Below are 25265 nucleotides of genomic sequence, written 5' to 3'. Positions count from 1 at the left end.
CTGGAACATGACAAGGAATTAGAATTCAGAAAGCGGACGTAATTAGTTTGATAATTAACTTTAATCCATTAATTATGAACGTCACTCTTGACGGTACATGATTCACAATATTATCTGTTAGTAACTGAATATGACGCCTTGCTAGGTCGTAGCAAATGACGTAGCTGAAGGCTATGCTAAACTGTCGTCTCTGCAAATGAGAGCGTATGTAGGCAATAAACCATCGCTAGCAAAGTCGGCTGTACAACTGGGACGAGTGCTAGGCAGACTCTCTAGACCTGCCGTGTGGCGGCGCTCGATCTGCGATCACTGATAGTGGCGACACGCGGGTCCGACGTATACTAACGGACCGCGGCCGATTTAAAGGCCACCACCTAGCAAGTGTGGTGTCTGGCGGTGACACCACAGGTTCATACTCACACTTCTGTGACTTTCCTCACTGACCAACCCAACATTTACCACAAATTTGGACACAATCGGTGATGCCGAGTAGGCGCGGTCCCCTTACGAGCCAGAAGCGCCCACTTCCTGCAACGTCAGCAGACAGCGCCGGCTGGGCACTCGAGCAGCTGCGGGCATCCTTGACGTAACAGCGGCCGCCAGGAACCGGACTTGGTCCGCAAGGCGGCCTCTGCGACTGCGCGGCCCTGAAAGCGCCGGTAAGGCTCAGATTCCTGAGCGCCGGAGCAGGTGAATGTCGGCCGTGCCCCTGCGGCCGGCGCCGCTGCCCGCCCTCAAGGGCGCCGCGCCGGGCCCTGCGGCCACGCCCACCGACGGCCATATCCCCTGGGAAGCTGCTCGACTTGAGCGATCCAAACCCCCAAAAACACAATACCGCCTACCGTGTACACAGCATATCTGTGCATGTGCAAGTGGAATGATCATATAAAATTAATTGTTGGTAAGGCGGGTGCCAGGTTGAGATTCATTGGGAGAGTCCTTACGAAATGTAGTCCATCAACAAAGGAGGTGGCTTACAAAACACTCGTTCGACCTATACTTGAGTATTGCTCATCAGTGTGGGATCCGTACCAGGTCAGGTTGACAGAGGAGATAGAGAAGATCCAAAGAAGAGCGGCGCGTTTCGTCACAGGGTTATTTGGTAAGCGTGATAGCGTTACGGAGATGTTTAGCAAACTCAAGTGGCAGACTCTGCAAGAGAGGCGCTCTGCATCGCGTTGTAGCTTGCTGTCCAGGTTTCGAGAGGGTGCGTTTCTGGATGAGATATCGAATATATCGCTTCCCCCTACTTATACCTCCCGAGGAGATCACGAATGTAAAATTAGAGAGATTCGAGCGCGCACGGAGGCTTTTCGGCAGTCGGTCTTCCCGCGAACCATAAACTACTGGAGCAGGAAATGGAGGTAATGACAGTGGCACGTAAAGTGCACTCCGCCTCACACCGTTGGGTGGCTTGCGGAGTATAAATGCAGATGTAGATGAAGATGTCATAAGGCTACGACTGTTTGTTGACGGCTTACATGCCAGATTCTGTCTGATGGACTATTCACTTGTTCGTTTGCTCGTTTTGTGCGGAAGGTATTATTTTCGACACAAATTTGCCACAAATTCGTTTCTATGCGTCCTGGAAGGTTCCTCGTAATGCGTATAAATCACTTTCTGCGAATGCACAGATTTATCCTTCATCAATCATATCAGTTGTGCGAGTGGATTAGGGATTTTCTGTCTGAAGGGTGATAGTTCGTGGCCACTGACGGGAAGACATCGAGTGAAACAAATGATATCTGCTGTCCCATAGGCCCTATGCTGCTCCACATCTATACAGGGTGTTAGCAAATTCTCTCTATAAACTTCTAGGAGTTGTAGAGGGGATTGAGTACATAATATTTTGAATAGGAAGCCATGTTCGGAAACGTACCGATTCCGTTCTACGATGGTTTCACTTCAGATGTTTAACTCATCCACTACCGCTTCAAGAACTGAATTAGACTTGACGCAGTACAGTTACTAGGTAGCAGGTCGAAAGGAAAAATAACGAAACATTTGTCACTTAAGCACATTTGTTCGTGTTAACATTTAAACATTACGTGTTTACATTATTACAAAACGAAAAAGAACCCAATATACTGTACGCACATAGCAGTACTGAAGCATTACAACAGCCGCTCGATGTGGCAACCACCAACGTTGTTACAGACAGTGTACTTATGAAGTTTTTTCTGGTACAAGCTCTCCATCCACCTGGTGTATCTTCAATTTCTAGTGCAGCGGCCAGATCTCGTGCCAGCAGATCTTCCTCTGTCAACTGGAGCAGACGTTAAGCTACATCAGGTAACCGTCTGACGTAGTACACGTCTGCACTGTCTACACTGTTGCACCTCCGGACAAGTAACTTTTCTCTTTCCCTTAGCAGACGTGGACGCATTAAACATTTGAACTAAAACAGTCGTAGAAAAGGAACGGCACGTTTCCGGACATGGGTTTCTATTCAAAATATTATGTACTCATTCTCCTGTACAAGTGCTAGAAGTTGGTAGGGGCAATTTCCGAACACCCTGATTTAGAAGACAATCGGAGCAGGGCTCTTGCATTTTTTACAGATGATCCTCTCATTTACCGTCTAGTAAACTCACCAGAAGATCAAAACCAACTGCTAAACGTTTTAGACGAGATGTCTGTATGGTGGGAAAACTGCCAGTTGACTCTAAATAACGAAAACTGCGACGTCATCCACATGAGTATGAAAAGAAATCTGCTAAATATCGGTTACAAGCTAAATCACACAAATCTGATGGCTGTGAATTCAACTAAATACATGGAGGTAACAATTACGCACGGTTAAATTGGAATGTTTACATAGTAATGTTGCGGGGAAGCGCCCCAAAAACTGCGTTCTATTGGCAGAACACTTAAAAGAACCCAAAGATCTGTTAAAGAGACTTCCTACAGTACACTTGTACTTCCTCTGCTGGAATAGTGGTGCACGCTATGGCCTTCTTACCAGACAGGATTAACGAAAGACATCTACAAAGTTCAAATAAGGATAGCTTGATTTGTATGTCGTGAAATATGGGAGAAAATATCACGGATATGATACAGAAATTAGGGTGATAATCATTAAAATTTAGGCACTTTTCATTGCAGTTCGATGAACCCTCTGCCCGACACATAATCATGAATTGCAGAGTAGTCAAATAAATGTAGATGTGGAATCTAAACCCTTTCTCAATGGTAGAGCAACAGACCTGGTGGTCCGCTTATGAGTATATTAAACATCTACAGACAAAGCCTTAAAAGAGGACGCTGGTCGCTTTGGAGCGCCGAGGACAGCGTATAATTGCCACCTGGCAGTCATTAGGTCCTCCGCCCCTGACGTCAGCCATGTCAGTGATGTGGTGCCTATGTACCAGTCGCTTGTACGAGTCAGTAAAGTGAGATAAATCGACGCGAGACATGACAGGATGACAGAAAGAGCGTATGACCAGACCGTGAATGAAGTTGCCCAAATTGTTGATATATCAACAATGTGTCTACAAGGCTCTGTACCACGCACTAGGAACAGTGATCTTAAAAGGATCCTAATTAACGGGGATCGCAGACGAATTTCATGCCTTATTAGTAATGATCGCTCGTAAACGCCGTAGAAATTGCTGTTATCAGTGAATGCAAGTCCATCTCAACCAGTTTCCGAGCGAGTTTATGTTGGGAATTGCTTGAAATGGACATGAGTAGGCGGATATGTCGCATAATGCTATTTACCACAGAGGCACATAATGCTGCGCACCTTCAGCGAACCAGACAACACAGAAACGGGACAGCAGCTACCTGTAGTAGCGTGGTGTAGGCGGACGAGTCGCGATTTTGCTCCTTTTTTTTCTCTCAAATGATGCATGGTGTCCACTGTTCGTACGGGCCAATGAGGTGTTTAAACCGCAGAACCTGTACAGTGAAGTTCAGGCTAGAGCTGGTTCTGTGGTGACTTGGTGGTGTTTTTCATACTACTAACTTGGTATATTTACTCAGATTACTATCAACATGAAGCACGATATTTCAACATTGTCGGTGACCAAGTGTTGGCCTTTATGCTACATTTCCATTATGAGTATGCTGACGACACTCTTGTCTCCCAGGCTGACAAATGCCCTATTTACAGTGCTCATGCATAAGTTCCTGATGCGACGAACACTTAGACACCCTATCGTATCTCGATTGACCTGCTAATTCACCCGATCTTAATCCCTCGGAAAATGTGTGGGACTATTTGGGGCAAGTGTTGAAACGAAGCAATCAACACCACCATTTTGGTAATTCTACAGGATTTAATTCACAACGAGTGGCTTCAGATGGAAGCTGCAGATTCTTTTCCTCTGCGAATTGAGGCCATTATCGTGCCTTGAGTCTGTGTTACGTGGTATTAGCTTGGTGTCTGTTGGAGTAACTTTTTTTTCATTACACTAATCTCTCATAAAAAGACCTGAAAATAATAGTGATGACTTATAACTAGTCAACCTGGGAGGATATTCCTTGGCAGAGCTCACAAGCAATATAGCTAGTCTTTGGCTGCCAGATGAACTATTCGCTCCAGCATCTGCAAGTGACTCCTTACATAATGAGGAAAAGAAACGGAAGAAACAAGTTTTCACGGTCATCCTTGGTACTACCAGCAATCTTCCTGATGCAGTTGCCGCAACAATTTCTCCCGTTATCCTTGCCCAGAACTGGTTCTTCATCTCTAATAAAGCCGGCAACGATGGTTAAGAGCTGATCTTAATATTTATTTACCACGACGAAGTTTTCTCGAACCAGAATTTGCTTTTCTGAAAGTGTATGCCCGAGATAAATTTAGCTATTTGGTTTGGGATTAGGTTTCTTTCCACACATAAAACGATATTCAGCGTCACTTCATTTACATCTAAAAATGCAGTTCGAAACGTAAAATACGATGTAATCCACTCGAACGTGACAACATGAACATACAAAGGATTAGATGGCAGAACACAAAGTTGTTTGGTGCAGAACAGTATTTTACTGGTGCCTTATTAAAGAGGCAATGGTCTCGCGTAGAGGGCGATTAAGAACGAAGTAATATTTACTTTTATTGCTGAGAATCAATGTTTTACATCATATATGACGACTATTAAATAATTCCGGTTTCGCAGTTATTTCAGCGAATCATACTGTCATTGAAACAAACGAAAACAACTTTTGATTTTATCCATAACATAAACGAAAACAATATTGTATCATGCTACGATAGAAATTTGCGAAAGTCGTAGCTGAACCTTATCTATTTCATACGTATTAGGACCAAGGCGAAATATTTTTTATCTTAGCAAACTAGTCCCTTCTTACTGCCGTATATAACGAAAGGGCCTGGCATGGGGGCAGCGCGTAGCGGTGTTTATACTGCAATAGCCTATCCCGGCCATCCTACTTTTGAGAAAAGTTCATCATTAAGCGCTAAGTCGTTGTATCCGTATAATTTTTCCTTTCGAACGCCGTTGGAAAGTATACCGTTCCAATTTACATACTTCAGTATTTCGATTGACATAAGAGTTAAGAGGTTGAAACAGGCAACAAAATTAGGTTCTCCCTCTCCTCCTATCATTCACTGAGAACCTCGTTTGAATATATTTAACTATTCACGTAAGGAAACGATATTACTCCTCACGTGACTCACTCTGCATAAAGGACAGAAGCAGCGACTCTGCTACATTGTTGATAAAGAATGCAATGGTAATGCTTCTGCTGTAGCATGCGACTGCAACTTGAATGACATCAATTCAGGTCCTCTGAGTGACGCACAGTAGACAGGTGCTATGAAACAGACTGATCTGAATGTTACACAGCGGTATCTCATGAGGTTTTCTTATACAAGAAGCGGTATTGTCTACATTATTACTCAAATAAAGACGAGGGCCATGCGAGGGCTGTACGAGGGCTATTGGTTTTTCAAGGTCCGATCTGTTGCAAAATTAAAACAACAGTGAAAAATCCAATGAAGCTTTGAGTAGACGAGTCGTACAGTGCCTTTAGTATGCCCATGGATGGCGTCACGTCGAACGTTGAATTTCTGAGCTCACAGTGAGCACGTAAAAGTCTCCCACCAAGTGTGAAGTGCAAGCTCCATTCGATGTTTTCATGCTAAAGGGTTCCGCCTGATTTCATGTAACCCGCATAACGTAACTGTCACGCATGACTGAAAAGTCCTTCGCTACAATACTCGTTCGCACGAACCAGCTGCAATGAAGACGCTCCTGCAGCTTTATCGCTAGGAAGAAGGCCATACAGTCCAGACTTGGCTCTCCCTGATTTTCATCTCTATGCTCACATGAACCGCTAGCTATGACGACAGAATTTTTGCGCAGATAACGAGCTGCAGACCAGCTGCAAGGCATAGCTAAATGCTGCAAATAAACATCTTTGATTTTCACTGTAGTTTTTATATTGCGACAGAACGGACCTTCAAAAAATAGCATTCGTAATAAAAAACAAAATGTACCTGAGTAATACTGGCAGGTCGCCGGTCGCCCGCAGTCTTCAGTGTGAATGGTTTGTTTACTGACGTGCCTCTGTTTTTCAGGACCCATCCAGTTCCCGCCAGCGCCTCCCAGCCTGGACAGCAGCGGGGTCGTCGTGGGTGCCTCGGGGTACGGCTTTGTACCACCCGGCACGCAAAACCGTAAGTTGTCAAAGTCCTCATGTTTTTCAGCGATAAAACCTGTTCCCACGTTTACATCGTCTCTGGACAGTAAATCTGTTACCTAACGCGTGTCGTCGTTTTAGCAATCACTATTCTGACCAACAGTATTTTCCAGATTCCACCTTCTGTCATACCTCCGCCAATTCAGTGCATCATTTAATTTCCTACAACCCCATACTACGTTGTATCCGTGACCGGAAGAGTTTCTGTTTTTTACTGATCTAATAATTTCTGCGATTTCTCCGAGAGTTAATTTTGCAAACCTGACGCGTTGTGATGGAGTATGTGGTGCCTGGCCACTTAACTCGAATGGATCTGCCTTTAATGGTCCAGTTTTTGTCCCTGCGTTTTCTGCTTGTATTATTAGGAGGGATTCATTGAACTTGGTCGACAGTATTGTATCAACTACACTTGAATAAAATGCGGCAGCACTTTGACCATAATTTTTAACTCTTCATTTTTCTCAGATGAGACACTAGTTTGGAGTCGATGCAACTATCTTCACGGTTCTCGATCCCCTCCTACCTTCTGTTAATTCCTTCATCTTAAGTTACCTACTACAGTTACATTGTGTCTAATCTGCTATACAGGGTTATTCAGCTGCGTCTACCTATGGATTTTATGCAAACCGCACGCCTTAAAATACGACGCACTCGATTTTCACATTCTCTCGCTCGCTACACGCAATCTGTTAGTTCTACAGAAAAAAATGAACAGAATATTTTTCTAGGAAATTTAATGTAGTTAAATTTTGCAGTTGTATACGTTGTCACTAGAGGCCGTATTTTTCGAATTAATCATGAAAAACATACAAAAGTGACCTTCAGACACGTTTATCTTGAATAACTCGAAAACCGTGGCCTCCAGCAGAAACGTATACCAGTACAAAATTTAGCTACATTAAATTTCCTGCAAAAAGGTCCTGTTCATTTTTTTTCTGTAGTGAGCGAGAGAATATGAAAATCTTGCATGTGGCGTTTGGTGTTACAAATTGCGCAACCCATAGGTAGGAGCAATGTACGTTCTAATGTCCGCTTGTCCCTATAATTTTCCCTTCTACTATGCCTTTTAGTGTCAGGTTCACAAATCTTTTATACTGTAGCTCATGTAAGAATAGCCAGCCTCTTCTCCTGATAACTGTATTTCTATGATTACTTTTACACTGACCCAAGGAGGCGCCGTGGCGAGGTGTTTGCCTACCATTACTTCACAACCTAGGATTACGATGACTGATCTTAGCATCCTTATTAGCTTGTATGTCTACTACACGCACGTAATACGTACTGCCTGTGACTGCCGAGATGACAAAATGATCTGTCTTTACGGACGAGCAGACTACAAACCAATGTATGGCTGTTTGGAAGACGACGGGCCGAATCTCCACCTGGCCATCCAGATTTAGATTTTCCTTGATTTCCCTTAATCGCTCCAGACAAATGCCGCGTTGTTCCTTTTAAATGGCCCATCCTTCACAAATCCGAGTTTGTGCTCCGTCTCTAATGATCTCATTGTCGATGGGGTGTTAAACCTTAAATTTACTTCCTTACATAGACTTCTTTCCTCACCTACTCTTTCTAATCTTTCCTTACTTTCTTAGGCTACTGCCAGTACCATCTCTGTTGTGCACATTTCATTCCTACATAGTGGTGTTTTGCATACCTACAATTTCACGAAATTCTTCGTCAGGTCAAAGTCAGATTCTATTCTAGAAGAGATCATTTCTTTAAATACTTATTGGTCTTTCCCTTTTGCTGCAGTTTCCTCATTTATTCGGAGTAGCAGTGTTCTTATGTGGCGATAGAAGGGTTAAAAATGCTAAACACTGACACGATTCAGAAAACACCCTTAACTGTTGATCATCTCAGTCGTGGGTTAGAATAGTCGCAGGTCAGTGAAACATTATATCGTGTTACTTTCAATAGAATCACGCCTAGTAATGCTACGTAATCTTGTATACAACTTCTGTCGTTTTGCCAGCTTTACTTTTTAAAACGCGCTAGTTCATATACGGCATCAGACTTTCTATTCGTTGAGACTTTTTACCAACTTCAGACAACCATTTTTCTTATGAATTTCGAAGTAGATGTTTCGACTGGCTTTCTTAAATATATGGTGTATTGTTGTTGCCTAGTGGTAAATATTGTCGTAACTGAAAGTAAAATAAATGAAACTGCGGAATTAAAATTGGTTCATGTCGATGATAATTTATTCGAATTTTAATCTGCAGCGTGAACAAAAGCTTTTTTTATGGTGTCACATTTCGTTATTTGGCTGTAATTATTAGAAGAAGATCTACTCGTCACACACAGTCAGCGGATTTAGGCTCTGTGCCCATTATCAGTGATCCTACAGTTGAAAAAAAGTTCGAGATTGAGACCGAAATCGGCTGAACGTGTGAGTGCTATAAAGATTTAACAGTGGACCCTTGCGAAACTTTCTCACTTTTATAGCATTCAGAAATGGCAGTTTTTGGAATGAGTATAGTCGTTGGGATAAGGGTAGTTTGCGAACGAAGATAAAATATCTTTAAAAGTGAGTCGAACGACTTGAAATGATAATCATGATTTTATGATACATCCTTGTATATACATTCCTTTGCACGTAATGTTGGACAACATTTTTTACACAGCCTTACAATACATCGGTATTGCACATTTGACGCAAGAATCCAATATTCGTGTACTTTTTGTTGTTCGTTTTCTTTAAGGGATACAGATATGTTAGTTGATTTAGTTACCCTTGAAAAGGCTCCATATAACTGTTCGTGAGTGAAGACGGCCTTTGGTAAATAGAATCCTGGTCTGTGAACCTTTGGCTCTGCGACTTGTTTATTGTGAACGCAAATGCAATTTTCGTAAGCAACAATCTTCTTGTGAACTGAAAAGGCGTGCTTACAACAGTTTCCCCTGTGCAAACAGCTGGGCATTGATTGTAAGGAGGGGACCCGTGCGAAACTTTCGCACTTTTACAGTTGTAAACAATGACGAGTTTTGGAATAAGTGTAATCCTTGGGATATGGGTGGTTGGTGACAATACAAAAACGTCTGTCATTTCGGAAAGTATATTCGTTTAAATTATCCATTTATGAAATACTTTAAAACACATAAAATGGTATTGTACGCAGCCAAATACAAATAGACACACACATCTATCAGCAGTGGATGTGTTCCATCAGATGTATTTGACATCTCTGTGCCTAGCTGATACAGTTTTGGTTTTTATTTTAGCCTCTTGGTGTTGCATGTGAGGGTCTTTTCTATGAGCTCACCCCCCTGTTTTGAATTGCCAGATGGCAATGTGACACACGTAGGGGCTTTGTAATTCACGTATCAGGTTATCTGAAGATGGCACTATAATTTTGCTGAAACTAGTTAATCAGTATCAGTACATCTGCGAGCTGGCCAATAAAATCTCTATTTTGGAAGCTTTTTTAAATTTTTAATACGGTATTTGACATAAGATAATACGGAAAGGGTCTTTTATTATTATTATTATTATTAGTCGTAAAGCTCCCAACATGGAAGACGCTAAGTAAAGATGGCTCACTTCTGGGGCTTCTTATTCTTCTTGTTTGCCCACCGGGTCTTCATTCTTTGCGAGAATTCAGCTTTTCTTTCTTCGCTCCATTTTGTTCCAGTTCTCGGCGCTTTTGTCTCTGGTTTGACCTCCCATTTGTCAACTTTAAGTTTGAAATTGTTTCTTTTGTTCATGTCTTCAGTAGTAATGTTGGCTAATTCCAGATCTTTCTTTACATTTTTGATCCATTCTCCTCCATTAACAAGGGATGCTACGTATCTTACTATTTTTTTTGTAAGTCTGTGATCGGGAAGTCTCATTATGTGGCCATAGAATTTTAGACGCCTCTTCCTCATGTCTATCTCTATGTTAGAATATTCTTCAATTTTAGAATTTTTCTGTAATCTATACCCCTCTTTGGTCCATCTTGGTCCCAGAATTTTCCTAATGATTTTCCTTTCCTCTTTCTTCAGGTTTTCCGTATCTGTTTTCCTTTTAAGTGTCAAGGTTTCGCTGGCATATAGCATTATTGGTTTAATTACCGACTTATAATGTTTAATTTTTGTATTTATAGATAGACATTTTTTATTGTAAATGTTTTGGACCAGCCCTAGACCCCTACGAGCTTTTAATATTCTTTCTTGTTGTGAGTATTTTTCAGAAATTATCTCTCCTAAATATTTAAAGTATGGTACCCTCTTAATTTCTCCATATTTGGTTTGTAACTTAGAAATTTCTAGATTTGTTGTTGTGAACACCGTTTTCTCAAAAGATATTTGTAGGCCAACTTTTCCTGCACACTCTTTTAAGGTTTCTGTCTGTTTGACTGCCATTTCACTAGAATCTGCCATTATTGCAAGATCGTCTGCGTAGGCTAAGTAGGGGATTTGTAGGTCATCTTTTTTGGTTCCCAGTGATATTGGTTTCCAGTACTTTTCTTTTTTGAGTTCTTTTTCCCATTCTGCCATGACTCTATCCAGAACTAAGTTAAATAACAGAGGTGATAATCCATCACCTTGTCTAACCCCAGTTTTTATCTCAAATGATTTTGAAAGTTTTCCCATGAATTTCACTTTGCATTTTGTATTTGTCTTCTTATCCAGTCCTTGTTCTTCAAGAATTCTAAATAGTGTGGGTCTGTGAATTGAATCATATGCCTTTTTAAAGTCGACAAAGACATATACTGTAGGCTTCCTTCGCATTTGTCTCATCCTTGTAATCAATTTCAAGTTTAAAATTTGTTCTGGACATGATCTGTTTGGTCTGAAACCAGCTTGGAAATCTGAGATTTTGGGTTCTAGCAGTTTTTGTGTTCTTTCAAGAAGACAAGCTGATAATATCTTGTATGTGACGGCAAGTAAGGAGATTCCTCTATAGTTGTTCACATCCGATTTATCCCCTTTTTTATGTAACGGATGTATTAGGGCACATTTACAATCTTCTGGTATTTCTTCAGTAACCCATATGTTTTGAATAATTTTAACTAGCTCATTTCTTGAGTTAGACCCTAGACTTTTGAGAAATTCGGCTACAATTCCATCTTCTCCTGATGCTTTGTTATTTTTGAGTTTGTTTATGTGTTTGATAATTTCTTCTTCAGTTGGCGGTACAGAGTCTTGCTGTTGCGGGGCTTTAGTGCTGGATATTGGAAGAGCTTCTGTTGGTTCTGGACAGTTTAGTAGCGTTTCAAAATATTTGGCTAATTCTTCACAGTTTTCTTCGTCGCTTAGTGCCAGATTCCCATCTGATTTCCGAAAACAGACATTTTGAGGGATATACCCTTTAATTTGGTTTGCAAAAGTTTTGTAGAATCCATGCGTATTATAATTTTTAAAATCTGCTTCTATTGATTCCAGTTGCTGAGTTACATACTTTCTCTTCTCTTGTCTAATAAGTTTATTTGAAAGTTTCCGTGTTTCTAAAAAGTTTTGAAGAGTTTTCTCATTTTTATTTGAACTGTACTTCGCAAAGGCTTCTGTACGAACTTGAATTGCCTTTTCGCATTCCATATTCTTTTATTGGTAATTAATAAGTTAAATTCGTAAGATATGGGTTTGAGGCTGGGCATCCATGATGTCCATGATAGTTATAAGCGTCTTATGTTAACATTTTCCACAAATAGTAAGTTTTAGCACAAAGCCGGTAAGCAACGTCAGAAGCCTGTTCCATGTACGATTAGTTTGTTTTGAGAAAAAGAAATGTTGATTTGAGAAATAATAGCTATGATATAATAGTTACAGCGAATTAAAGGAAATATGATGTCAGCTAGGGGTCATGTTCGCTTTAGAGGGGATTTTGGACGGTCAGGATGCACGGACTCAAATGCGACAGCTATGCTCGCTGCGGTAATGAATCGCCGCTTACTTAACAAGTGTGCGGCTAAGCTGCCAGATAAGCACGTTATTGGGGACTCCCAGTCTGGACCCACACGAGGGCGTGCTTGGCCGCAGCGTAACGTAATTACCGGAACTCACAACAAAACCCGCTGCCGACCTGACGGACGTGAGTAACTTTATCTGATACAGCTTGTGATTTGGGATCGAGTAATTTGATAGCGGCCCGCGGGCAAGTTGAGAGAGGTGCGTGCAGCGCGGCGCGGCGCGTCGGTCAGTGGGGGACCGGCCACAATATAAATGGAAATGTGGCCCGCGGCGCATCGATGACTGCCAATTAGCGCCACGGCACAGTGGCGCAGAGCCTCGCCTGCTCCCAGCCGCTCACCTGTGCGCACTCTCGCTGCTCGCTTTTGGCGAATTACTAAAGTTAGATTGAATGCCGACCAAGTATCGCGCCCAGCTCACGAGCGGGTATGTGTGTCTCACTCTGTCGCGAAAGTGATAGCGCCCGGAGTACGCATGACGTCAGCGTAAAGGACACCTGCTTCGCTTCTCCGTATATTCGTGTCTACACCTTATAATACTCCATTTTCCATTTCCATTCTCACATGACTTTGTCTTTTACAACTGCTCTTCTCAACCTCTGTCTCTCGTCCTAGCTACCCTTTGAGTTAATGATTTCTTCATGACTAAAGATTTCTACGTGGTATTTCGTCCCACCGAGTCTGTTCTGTCTACTCTGTTGTTCAAACCATTCGAGCCTCTCTTAAAAATGCCTGTGTACATAGCGGTATTTCATGACGATCAATAAATTCTAAATTATTTAAATATGTTAACTATACACTTTTTCTTAGCGGTTGTCGTTAGGGTCAAGCATATTACTTGCAGCCCAAAAATACTCGTCTTCTTCTAAGGCGGCCCGGGTAAGATAAAAGATTGAGCTCCTCTGATCTCTTCGCTTCTCCGTATATTCGTGTCTAAATCTTACAATACTCCATTTTCCATTTCCATTCTCATATGACTTTGTCTTTTACAACTGCTCTTCTCAACCTCTGTCTCTCGTCCTAGCTACCCTTTGCGTTAATGATTTCTTCATGACTAAAGATTTCTACGTGATATTTCGTCCCACCGTGTCTGTTCTGTCTATTCTGATGTTCAAACCATTCGAGCCTCTCTTAAAAATGACTGTGTACATAGCGGTATTTCATGACGGGACACTTGCAGAAAATTGTACGAAATCAGTTTTCCCTGCATCAGGACATTTTTATTCAAATAAATACTGTTATTCCGTGAGAGTACAGCCTTACAGAACATTAGTCATTTCTCCTGCATTAAGCTCTTTCTATTCGAAAGAAACAATTTCATTGATAATTAGGCAACGAAATAAAGTACTTGTTTGACACCGATATTTGACCAGTTCGACAACGGTGCTGTTTCGTAGCAGCATAGATAAAATTTCACCATGTCCTTCGTCTTGCCAATACCATTAACGTAATTTCCCCACCAACTTTTGCTGAAATTTAAAAATCAAACGATAAGATGGTTTCTATTTAGGTGCTCATATTTTCTGGAGCACTCAAATCTCATTAAAAACTTAGCATCGTGCCATCAAATAAGGGCCATCGGTGTTTCAGTATTTCAATAGATTAAGTTGCCAGGATGAAGCGTACAGCAAAAACTGGCAATTTACATTAATACACTGGATGTACCACACCCAAAGGGGTACATATTTAACACTGTGGGTAAAATATATTTTTTTAATCATCCAATGCTAAAGCAACCATTTGATTGAACGATTTGTTTTTCTTAACGGAATATCTTAGCTCATAAAGCGAAGAGTACGGTTGTGCAGCATAGATGGAAGTGCTAGGTACAACAGAGAAACTACAAAATTCGTCAACGGCTGCGTTAAGCAACTCCTAAAGGGTCAATGAGACGTCACAAGTGTTCCAGAGTCGTACGCTATACGAAAGGCTTTAGGCATCACTGAGACATTCACTCTCAAAACTCAGAGAGCATACTTTTGCAAGACGCGCCAAATAAGATATTACTTCCTTCTATACACATGTAGAAGACGATGGCTGCCTAAAAAGAGAAATTTGAACTCTTACGGAGACTTTTCGACAGCCGTTCTTCCCATCCACCATTCGTGACTGGGACAGGAAAAACATAATGATGCGCGAAGTGCTCTCCGCCACACATCGTAAGGTGGCTTGGGTCATGTAGAAATGTTCGCAAGGAAACGTTTTGTACAGTTAACTGGGAAATGCGTTAAGCTTGGAACAGACGTTTTCCTCTTTAACATAGCGTGGCAGAACTGAAAGGACTTTACTTCGCACTAGGTGCTAATTACACCTATAATCACATGTCGTAAATATTTTCAACATAATTTTTGTGCTCAATTGTTCAACAACTCAGGCGGACAGTCTCCCAAAACCTTCAGGGTCAGACATTTCAACGAACAGTCGTTTCTCCTGAGTGGAGAGCAACCACGCCAACTCCGAGACGTGTGAAGTTGCATTCCGTCATAGCGTAAGCGATAGCAGGGACAGAGCTGCGTAATAACACAATGGTAATTAAGCGTGTTTGGCAGCAGTCTTTCTGTACATCTTTGTGCCCGTCAATTACCCTGACCATATGAGTTTCTATCGGACACCAACTGTTCTGTAGATGTTCACCTGCTTCTGACTTACTAATTCTGTAAGGTGCTCCTTCGTTTCTTTTCCGTCTCTGGACGTATCATCATCTCTCTATGTGAAATAGCTAATGCTCAACGATGGGTGGTGATCGTTTCTCAACAAAAACTAATATTACTCAGCTTTCATAGATCAAGGAAAGTTACTTGCACTGACAATCTATGAAACTTACGCAATGCTGTAACCATTCTCTCATCCGCCGCTTACATCCATACTGGAACCTAATGTACGTCTTTTGAAATATACATTTTTGTCCTTCAAGAGCGTGGAAACTGGACTCTTCATACGTCAAACTATAACTTTTGTACTGAGTAGCTGCATTGTTTCTTATTTTTTAGCATCTTCCTTTGATGAGCAAAACACTTCAATCACAAGTCTTAAGCTTTGATCGGGTTGCTCCCTTTCACATCGTTTCTTCCGTAGCGACAATTCCTGCGTAGATTTCTGTGTGCCAGCTATGGATTTCGTAAAAAAAGGAAGAACAAGTGAAGGAGTGTAGCTCCAGGTCAAAGAAACAAACTGAGCCATTTAACGTCACCAGAAAATGGCCCTAAGGACAGCTGAGGCAACAATCAAGAACTCAAGTTCCATAATATTCTAATTTTATATGAAAGGGTTAGCACAATTGTTGGCATCTCTTCACTCCTAGTCTTGTTCTCCTAACGAATTATTTATATTTGTCAAACTAATGGTACAGTGTAACTCACAAGTACCTCCGAGGTTTCAGAAAACGGCTGCATGAAAACTGCAAGATATACAGAAAGCAGACACACATCAGCGGACAGACCATCTTTCCAAGTTTCTGACGCTCTTTATAGCTACTCAACGCGGGCGCCGTATGTGACAGAGTAAACGTCAATAGGTGCGTGGAATTTATTGAAGTTGATGCTGTGGGAAGGCGAAACACCGCCAGCTATCGAGATCTTTTCACTGGGTTGCCTTTCTTCGGGCATCAAACTAATTCGATGTTACAATATGGAGCGGATGATTTCAGTAAATGTTTAGACACGACTACCCTCTAGTGGTGGACTCTGCAACTAGGACAAGGTGCTTATTACGAATCACGACTTGGAGAGCTGCTCTATTCACTGACATGTGTAATATTCCTGGGCAAACTGCAGAGGTACTTATGAATAGCCCTTTGTTTTGACCGTAATTATTATAGTTGTCTGTGAAGTTAGTACAATCAACGCTAATAATGATACGCAGAGAAAAAAGGCACAAAATAAATGTTCTGTACCATTACTTGCTGCCACACGGCTATCGTTTAAGCAATCCCATTATGTGATAAAAATGTTCAGAAGCTAAGAGATTACATCATATTTGAATGATCGCTACTTTGCTAGCCGTACGTTCACGTTGTACAGTTTGGTGAAGTCATGTTACGCACGTGATGAATTATCTGTAGACTGCTTTCCCGGTGTTTCAGGTCGTCCTCTGTCTGTCGGCCGCCACTTCTTCTGATCCCTCCACCACCGCCTCTCACGGTCACGAGCAGCAATGCGACGTGACGCGAGCGAGTCTCAGCCATCCAGCACTACACCAGCTCCCAGCACCCCACCCCACCCGCCATCACACTTCCGCCGCAGAGCAGAATCTGCCAACAAATCAGCTGTACTCCACACACTTGGCCGCAACCACCGGTCCATCGACTGTCGCGAGGCAGAGAGCATCAGTGGGCGAGCGAGCAATGCGCTCTCGTCTGTCTGTCTCTCGCGCCTCGACTCCGTCCACTTCTGCACCGTCGAATCACTACACGAGCAGGCGGGCGTCTGACCACGCTGCCGATCTGGTGACGCAGCCGGCTCTGACGTAGATGCCATCGTCACTAAATGCTGTTACCAACGACATCCATGTATTTATTGTCACTATTGTCATTTCATTGTAACTGTTAATGCGTGTGATTCTCTGTGATTGCTGGTTTTATCATGTTGATAATAAATGCAGTTGCGGAGCTATTAAAACACTTTGTACTTATTTACCATACTTTTCCGCCAAATATACCCACTATTTATCTAACTATTTTTGTGTGTGTGTGTGTGTGTGTGTGTGTGTGTGTGTGTGTGTGTGTGTATGACAGAGATAGAGAGAGAGAGAGAGATAACATGCCAGCAGAGCACCACCAGTTTCACATTATTTCCATGAACTAGAGTAATGGAGAGACTCCAGAGTAATAAGATTGTGAAAGGTTTCTACATTTGAGAATCTGACTCACAAGGAGAAGTCCCCATGGATGAGATTGGTTTCTTGAAACCATCTGTACGGTATTGTAGGTAAGGATGCCAGGTATCACACCCTGGAATTATTCACCTCTCGTTTCGAAAAAAAGAACTTTGTGATATCAGTTGATATGCTAGAGCTTTAAAAATAGCACTGGTACGCAGACCAGCGGTGTAGTGTAATAGGTAAGGTGGATGCCCCACAAGCAGAAGCTTTTGGTGCGAATCTCCTCACGTGCCTTGAAATTTATTTCTTAATCTTTATCGAACTGCTTTTGATTGCTCTTTTTATTAAGTTCACAGAGTCAGATATAACTTTTTTTTATTTCTAATCCATCGTCACATCATTTTAATTATAATTTTACTTTATAATTTACTTTTTTTATCCTTCCTTTCGTTCTTTTTACATTTAGAACATATAAATAAATGAATTTAATTATTTTTATTTATCTGCCATAATATTGGAACGTTTGAAAATGTCGGTCTGTCGGTTAAAGAAAGATAAAATAATCTATTTATCTTGACTATGGGGTGGTGTCAAAAATATATGAGATGTACGTTTTTTTGGATAGTGATCACAACCATTTAAAACACAAATTTTTGTTGCACTATGGACAAAATAGCGCAGATGAAGATTTAAACGAAAGAAGGCATTGTAAGTGAAAAGAAATCCAAGCAAAGTTGGGAAAAGAAATGACGAATGCAATAACATGGACAAAAAGATGATAAAACGAAAGAAATTAAATTGAAAAAATACAGAATAAGAATTATAATCACATGAACAAAATTCCAAACGAAACAAGAATCAGAGGAAGAAAACGTGACAGCAAATCAAACAGTTAATACGCTACTTAAAGTGATGTGAATAAGGAATAGAAATAAAAAGTTACATTTAAAGCAATTAAGTGAATAAAAATAACAATCAAAATAATTTCGCTAATGATTAGAAATAAAAAATTTCGAAGCACGTGAGGAGATTCAAACCCACGACCTTCTGCCTGCTGGTAATGAACCTTAATCATTCTGCTACACCGACAATCTGCTTGCTACTACTATTTACAAAGCTCTAGTGGATCACGCAGAACTACAAAGTTTTTCTTTCCGTCGATTACTCAAAAAGGAGGGCCCGCCAGGCTGAATGGTTGCAGGGTGTGATACTTGAGATCCTAGCCTACACAACTGTACAGGTAGTTTCAAAAAGTCAGTCCCAGCACTGGGGACCTCTCCTTGTCAGTAGCAGCATATAAATAGAGAATTTCATAATGGGTATTAATATTCGTGTCTGTATTTATTGCAATAAAATAACAATAAAATTTACGACAGTAAAACACAACAACAAACAACTCACATGGTAAGCACATACGAAAAGGAAAGTTGTCAGTTGATGGTTAAAGAGATGACATCACAGTTACCGTTATTCTGCGCAAACCAGTTATGTTGACCACTGATGTGTCGTGTATATGGATGGTATTAACCCCTTCAGCATCAACTAAGGCCTGAAGATGGTGCATGGTATCGCCGAAACTGGTAGCCACGCAATAAATGACATCATAATGACGGCTGTAGGTGTTTCATTTTCTTACAGTACGAAAAGGATGTCAGCAGAAAGATTTCCACGATGGATCATGGAATGAGAGCCTCCAGGAACGAAGAAAGGAGGGAGACCACCGCCACATGGATACAATCCGCCTTGCGTATGGGTCTGAGCGAAGCAATAGCGAGTCAGTGTCGTCGTAACTGCCGTCTGCGTCACGTCTGCTGTGCAGCGAGCTGCGTTAATTTAAAGTATTAACTGTATTATTCTTACTTGTCACTTCTTCTTCCATGTGTTTTTGCTTTTAGGAAGCTTTAATTGTCGAGTGCTAGTAATAGTGCTCCATAGATTTCGTGTTTGTTTTGAATACAGTCAGAGAGAGTCCCTTTAGTCAGCCATAGCGCCAGTAGTGTTAGTGTTTGTTTTCAATACAGTCCAGAGACAGGTAGTGCTATTTTCTAATAACCACAGTTTAGTCAACTATCAGCTGCCTTTAGTGAATTAGCAGTCTAGTTAAAAGTTGATTAACTCTCTACAGTAAATTGATTTCTTAGGATGGATAGGATGTGTGACTGCTGTCTACGGACGCAGGAGCTGGCCACTGTTCGCGAACAGTTGAACGTGTTGATGGCCGCGGTCAGCCGTCTTCAGGCTGCTGCCTCGGAGTTTAGCGGCAGTGGGGAATCTGGTGCGTCGCATGGTACACCCCAGGTGTTACATGCTTCACCCACTGTCCCTGCTGTCGAGACATCTTCGCAGGTACCGGGCGCAGTTGGGCTACCCTCTCCCCAAGGGGAGTGGTGGGTTCAGCGGCGTTCGCGGCGCACGAGGCGGAGGGTCAATGTGGAGGCTGGCCGTGTGGCATCGCCCGCCTTGCCTGTGAGTGGACTTGTGGCCGCTCCTTCAGCAAGGTCCGAGCAGGCACACGGGGGGAGGGGTTTATTAGTTATTGGGAGCTCCAACGTTAGGCGGGTGATGGAGCCCCTTAGGGAAATAGCGGAAAGGTCGAGGAAGAAGGCCAGTGTTCACTCTGTCTGTTTGCCGGGGGTCTCACCCGAGATGTGGAGGAGGGCCTGCCGGCGGCGATAGAGAGCACTGGGTGCACCCGACTGCAAATTGTTGCTCATGTCGGCACCAATGACTCCTGCCGTCTGGGTTCAGAGGTCATCCTCAGTTCGTACAGGCGGTTGGCGGAGTTGGTGAAGGCGGAAAGCCTCGCTCGCGGGGTGGAATCTGAGCTAACTATTTGTAGTATCGTTCTCAGAACCGATCGCGGTCCTCTGGTTTGTAGCCGAGTGGAAGGCTTAAACCAGAGGCTCAGACGATTCTGCAGAGATCTGGAGTGCAAATATCTCGATCTCTGCTATCGGGAAGAGAAATGTAGGGTCCCCCTGAATAGGTCAGGCGTGCACTACACGCAGGAAGCGGCTACAAGGGTAGCGGAGTACGTGTGGAGTGCACATGTGGGTTTTTTAGGTTAGAGAATTCCCTCCGTAGGCCCAACAAGACGCCTCCTGAGACGCGGCAAGGTAGGAGTAGGTAAAATGCAACAGGGAATAACAATATTAATGTGCTAATAGTAAACTGCAGGAGCGTCTATAGAAAGGTCCCAGAACTGCTCTCATTAATAAACGGTCATAATGCCCACATAGTACTAGGGACAGAAAGTTGGTTGAAACCAGATGTAAACAGTAATGAAATTCTAAACTCAGATTGGAATGTATGCCGCAGAGACAGGCTGGACAGTGAAGGGGGAGGCGTGTTTATAGCGATAAGAAGTGCAATAGTATCGAAGGAAATTGACGGAGATCTGAAATGTGAAATAATTTGGGTGAAGGTCACGGTTAAAGCAGGCTCAGACATGATAATTGGATGTCTCTATAGGCCCCCTGGCTCAGCAGCTGTTGTGGCTGAGCACCTGAAGGATAATTTGGAAAATATTTCGAGTAGATTTCCCCACCATGTTATGGATCTGGGTGGAGATTTTAATTTGCCGGATATGGACTGGGAGACTCAAACGTTCATAACGGGTGGCAGGGACAAAGAATCCAGCGAAATTTTTTAAGTGCTTTATCTGAAAACTACCTTGAGCAGTTAAACAGAGAACCGACTCGTGGCTATAACACATTAGACCTTCTGGTGACATACAGACCCGAACTATTTGAAACAGTTAAGCAGAAAAGGGAATCAACGCTCATAAAGCGTGTTGTGCATCGATGATTTCAGCCGTAAATAGAAATATTAAAAACGTTAGGAAGATATTTATGTTTAGCAAAAGTGACAAAAAGCAGATTTCAGAGTACCTGACGGCTCAACACAAAAGGTTTGTTTTAAGTACAGGTAGTGTTGAGGATCTGTGGAAAAAGTTCAAAACCATCGTACAATATGCGTTAGATGAGTATGTGCCAAGCAAGATCGTAAGAGATGGAAAAGAGCCACCGTGGTACAACAACCGAGTTAGAAAACTGCTGCGGAAGGAAAGGGAACTTCACAGCTAACATAAACATAGCCAACGCCTTAGAGACAAACAAAAATTACGCGAAGCGAAACGTAATATGAGGAGGGCCATGCGAGAGGCGTTCATTGAATTCAAAAGTAAAGTTCTATGTACTGACTTGGCAGAAAATCCTAAGAAATTTTGGTCTTATGTCAAAGCGGTAGGTGAAATTAAAACAAAATGTCCAGACACTCTGTGACCAAAATGGTACTGAAACAGAGGATGACAGACTAAAGGCCGAAATACTAAATGTCTTTTTCCAAAGCTGTTTCACAGAGGAAGACTGCACTGTAGTTCCTTCTCTACATTGTCGCACAGATGACAAAATGGTAGATATCGAAATAGACAACAGATGGATAGAGAAACAATTAAAATAGCTCAAAACAGGAAAGGCCGCTGGACCTGATGGGATACCAGTTCTATTTTACACAGAGTACGCGAAGGAACTTGCCCCCGTTCTTGGAGCGGTGTGCCATAGGTCTCTATCGTTCCAAAGGATTGGAAAAGGGCACAGGTCATCCCCGTTTTCAAGAACGGACGTCGAACAGATGTGCAAAACTATAGACCTATATCTCTAACGTCGATCAGTTGTAGAATTTTGAAACACGTATTATGTTCGAGTATAATGACTTTTCTGGAAACTAGAAATCTACTCTGTAGGGATCAGCATGGGCTTCGAAAAAGACGATCGTGTGAAACCCAGCTCGCGCTATTCGTCCACGAGACTCAGAGGGCCACCATAGACACGGGTTCCCAGGTAGATGCCGTGTTTCTTGACTTCCGCAAGGCGTTCGATACAGTTCCCCACAGTCGTTTAATGAACAAACTAAGAGCATATGGACTATCAGACCAATTGTGTGATTGGATTGAAGAGTTCTTAGATAACAGAACGCAGCATGTCATTCTCAATGGAGAGAAGTCTTCCGAAGTAAGAGTGATTTCAGGTGTGCCGCAGGGGAGTGTCGTAGGACTGTTGCTATTCACAATATACATAAATGACCTTGTGAATGCCATCGGAAGTTCACTGAGGCTTTTCGCGGATGATGCTGTGGTATATCGAGAGGTTGTAACAATGGAAAATTGTACTGAAATGCAGGACGATCTGCAGCGAATTGACGCTTGGTGCAATGAATGGCAATTGAATCTCAATGTAGACAAATGTAATGTGCTGCGAATACATAGAAAGAAAGATCCCATATCATTTAGCTACAATATAGCAGATCAGCAACTGGAAGCAGTTAATACCATAAATTATCTGGGAGTACGCATTAGGAGTGATTTAAAATGGAATGATCATATAAAGTTGATCGTCGGTAAAGCAGATGCCAGACTGAGATTTATTGGAAGAATCCTAAGGAAATGCAATCCGAAAACAAAGGAAGTAGGTTACAGTACGCTTGTTCGCGCAGTGCTTGAATACTGCTCAGCAGTGTGGGATCCGTACCAGATAGGGTTGATAGGAGAGATAGAGAAGATCCAACAGAGAGCAGCACGCTTCGTTACAGGATCATTTAGTAATCGCGAAAGCGCCACGGAAATGATGGATAAACTCCAGTGGAAGACTCTGCAGGAGAGACGCTCAGTAGCTCGGTACGGACTTTTGTTGAAGTTTCGAGAACATACCTTCACCGAAGAGTCAAGCAGTATATTGCTTCCTCCTATGTATATTTCGCGAAGAGACCATGAGGATAAAATCAGAGAGATTAGAGCCCACACAGAAGCATACCGACAATCCTTCTTTCCACGAACAATACGAGACTGGAATAGAAGGGAGAACCGATAGAGGTACTCAAGATAACCTACGCCACACACCGTCGGGTGGCTTGCGGAGTATGGATGTAGATGTAGATGTAGATGTTGAGAAAGTCACGGTAGAATGCTGAAGATTAGACAGGTAGATCACGTAGCTGATGATGAGGTACCGAAGAGAATTTGGGGAGAAGAGAAATTTGTGGTACAACCTGACTAAGAGAAGGGATCGGTTGGTAGGCAATATTCTGTGGCATTCGAACCTGCGACCGTAGCAGTCGCGCGGTTCCCGACTGAGCGCCTAGAACCGCGAGACCACTGCGGCCGGCGGGGGGGTGGGGGGGCAAAAGTCGAGGGAGACTAAGGGATGAATACAGCAGGGAGATTAATGGGGATATAAATTGCAGTAGTGTTACTCGGAGATGGAAGAGGTTCGCACAGGATAGAGTTGCGTGGAGAGCTGCATCAAACCAGTCTTTGCACTGAAGATCACAGCAACAGCAACAACAACACAGGTGACGTGAGTGTGCAGTTGTGATGACAGCTCCCTCCAGCGACCTACCAAGGCCTCATCCAAGTATTAACTGTACCAAAGATGATATACCGGCTGTTAAGTAAGTGGTCATAATGTGCTGGCTGATCAGTGCATATTGCATACCTAACATTACATAAACTCTAGCTAATTTAGGGCAGTGTTATCACTTTCCCACAAAAGGCCTAAACAGTAGTTACAATCAACAAGAAGTAGTGCCAGAGGACGTAATTACAGGGTCCATTTTGTGCCATACAAAATCCAACCTGATACTTTTCATCAGAAAGTGTAAGCACAATGTGGAGCAACTACTAGGGCTGCAAGTTAGTGCATGTGCAATGCTCATGTGGCAGGATGTGTGTGGTAACCTTAACCAAAAGTATATGTAATTGTGATCAATGTGCTAAAGTGAAGTGTTGGAATTGCTCTGCAGCTCATGATTGATTGCTGGTTTGGTGCTCAGTAATATCTAACATGGTGTGGTGAGACCTACGCTGCCTTTCTTCCATGGAATACCATTAAGGAACCCATAAAATTCTTGCAAAATACGTGCAGTTTGCTTGTTGTAATATTGTACTGTGATTATAAATCTCTAAATCTCTGCTATGAAAGTATTAACATTTCTGAACTTAAATGAGGAAAAGCCTAGCACCAAATCAGAGTCTCCTGGCCTTGCAGGTAGTCTGGGAGGCACTACGGAGCATGAATGAACTTTTATAATATGTAACGGTTCTCTGCCGTCGTTATCCTGCGGAAGCCATAAGAACCTACCAATTTCGTATTTGTGGAAGGAATTTAGCACAATAAAAATGACAATGGATGAGTGCACTTTTGGACGGTTGACAAACTGAGATGTAACAATTACAGGAGCAGAAGTTACAAAGTACTGACAACAGTAAGCAAATTGTATTTCGAAATCAGGAAGATGACAGTTGGGGACGCACAAGCTGCATATCTCAGAGACTTTAGTTTAAATGGAACATTTGTTAATGATCAGAAATGTTAACGAAGCAACCCACTATCGTCCATAAATTAAAAAGTAGGAGACTGCAATGGGCTGGGCATGTAGCTAGAATGGAAACCAACAGAATTCCTAAGAAAGTATTTGAGGCCACTTTCCATGCAACAAGACCTCTAGGCCGACCTAGCACACAGTGGGAAGATCACATAGAGAAGGACATCGTAGCAAAAGGAAACCCTGCAGGTTGGAGAAAGAATTCGAGAATTAGAACAAGATGGAAACAGACCATTGTATTGTTTGTTCATAGTAAGGATGTAATTGTTCTATTCCCTTTCCCAGTGGTCTATAGGGCCTCTGATCGCTGAAAAGAAGAAGAATATGGGGAAAGCCAGCAACATACAGAAATACCGTAAAAGTAGACTAACATGTGTAGTGTAGGTAATCTCTTTTAGTATAGATTTTCTGCACCTTATAAGTGCATTGTTGTACATGTTAGTCATATTATTCCGTTCTATTTTTCTGTGTATGTACAGATGATATATAGAAATTCATTAGTATTAC

The 25265-nt window shown here is 42.3% G+C and overlaps 1 protein-coding gene across 1 annotated transcript in view; it reads left to right on the top strand.

The window, feature by feature from the left end:
• Positions 1 to 17176, top strand: part of LOC124796322 — a 38096-nt gene extending 20920 nt beyond the window's left edge. The window contains exons 3-4 of the mRNA XM_047260455.1: positions 6545 to 6643; positions 16642 to 17176. Of these exons, the coding sequence (XP_047116411.1) occupies positions 6545 to 6643; positions 16642 to 16676 (134 nt within the window). The 3' untranslated portion in view covers positions 16677 to 17176. The remainder of the gene's footprint in view (positions 1 to 6544; positions 6644 to 16641) is intronic.
• The last annotated feature ends 8089 nt before the right edge of the window (positions 17177 to 25265 follow it).

Source organism: Schistocerca piceifrons, chromosome 1 (genome assembly GCF_021461385.2).
Source record: "Schistocerca piceifrons isolate TAMUIC-IGC-003096 chromosome 1, iqSchPice1.1, whole genome shotgun sequence".
Lineage (NCBI taxonomy): Eukaryota > Metazoa > Arthropoda > Insecta > Orthoptera > Acrididae > Schistocerca > Schistocerca piceifrons.
Note: the sequence above shows the minus strand (reverse complement) of the source record. Positions and strands in the feature narration are given on the sequence as shown.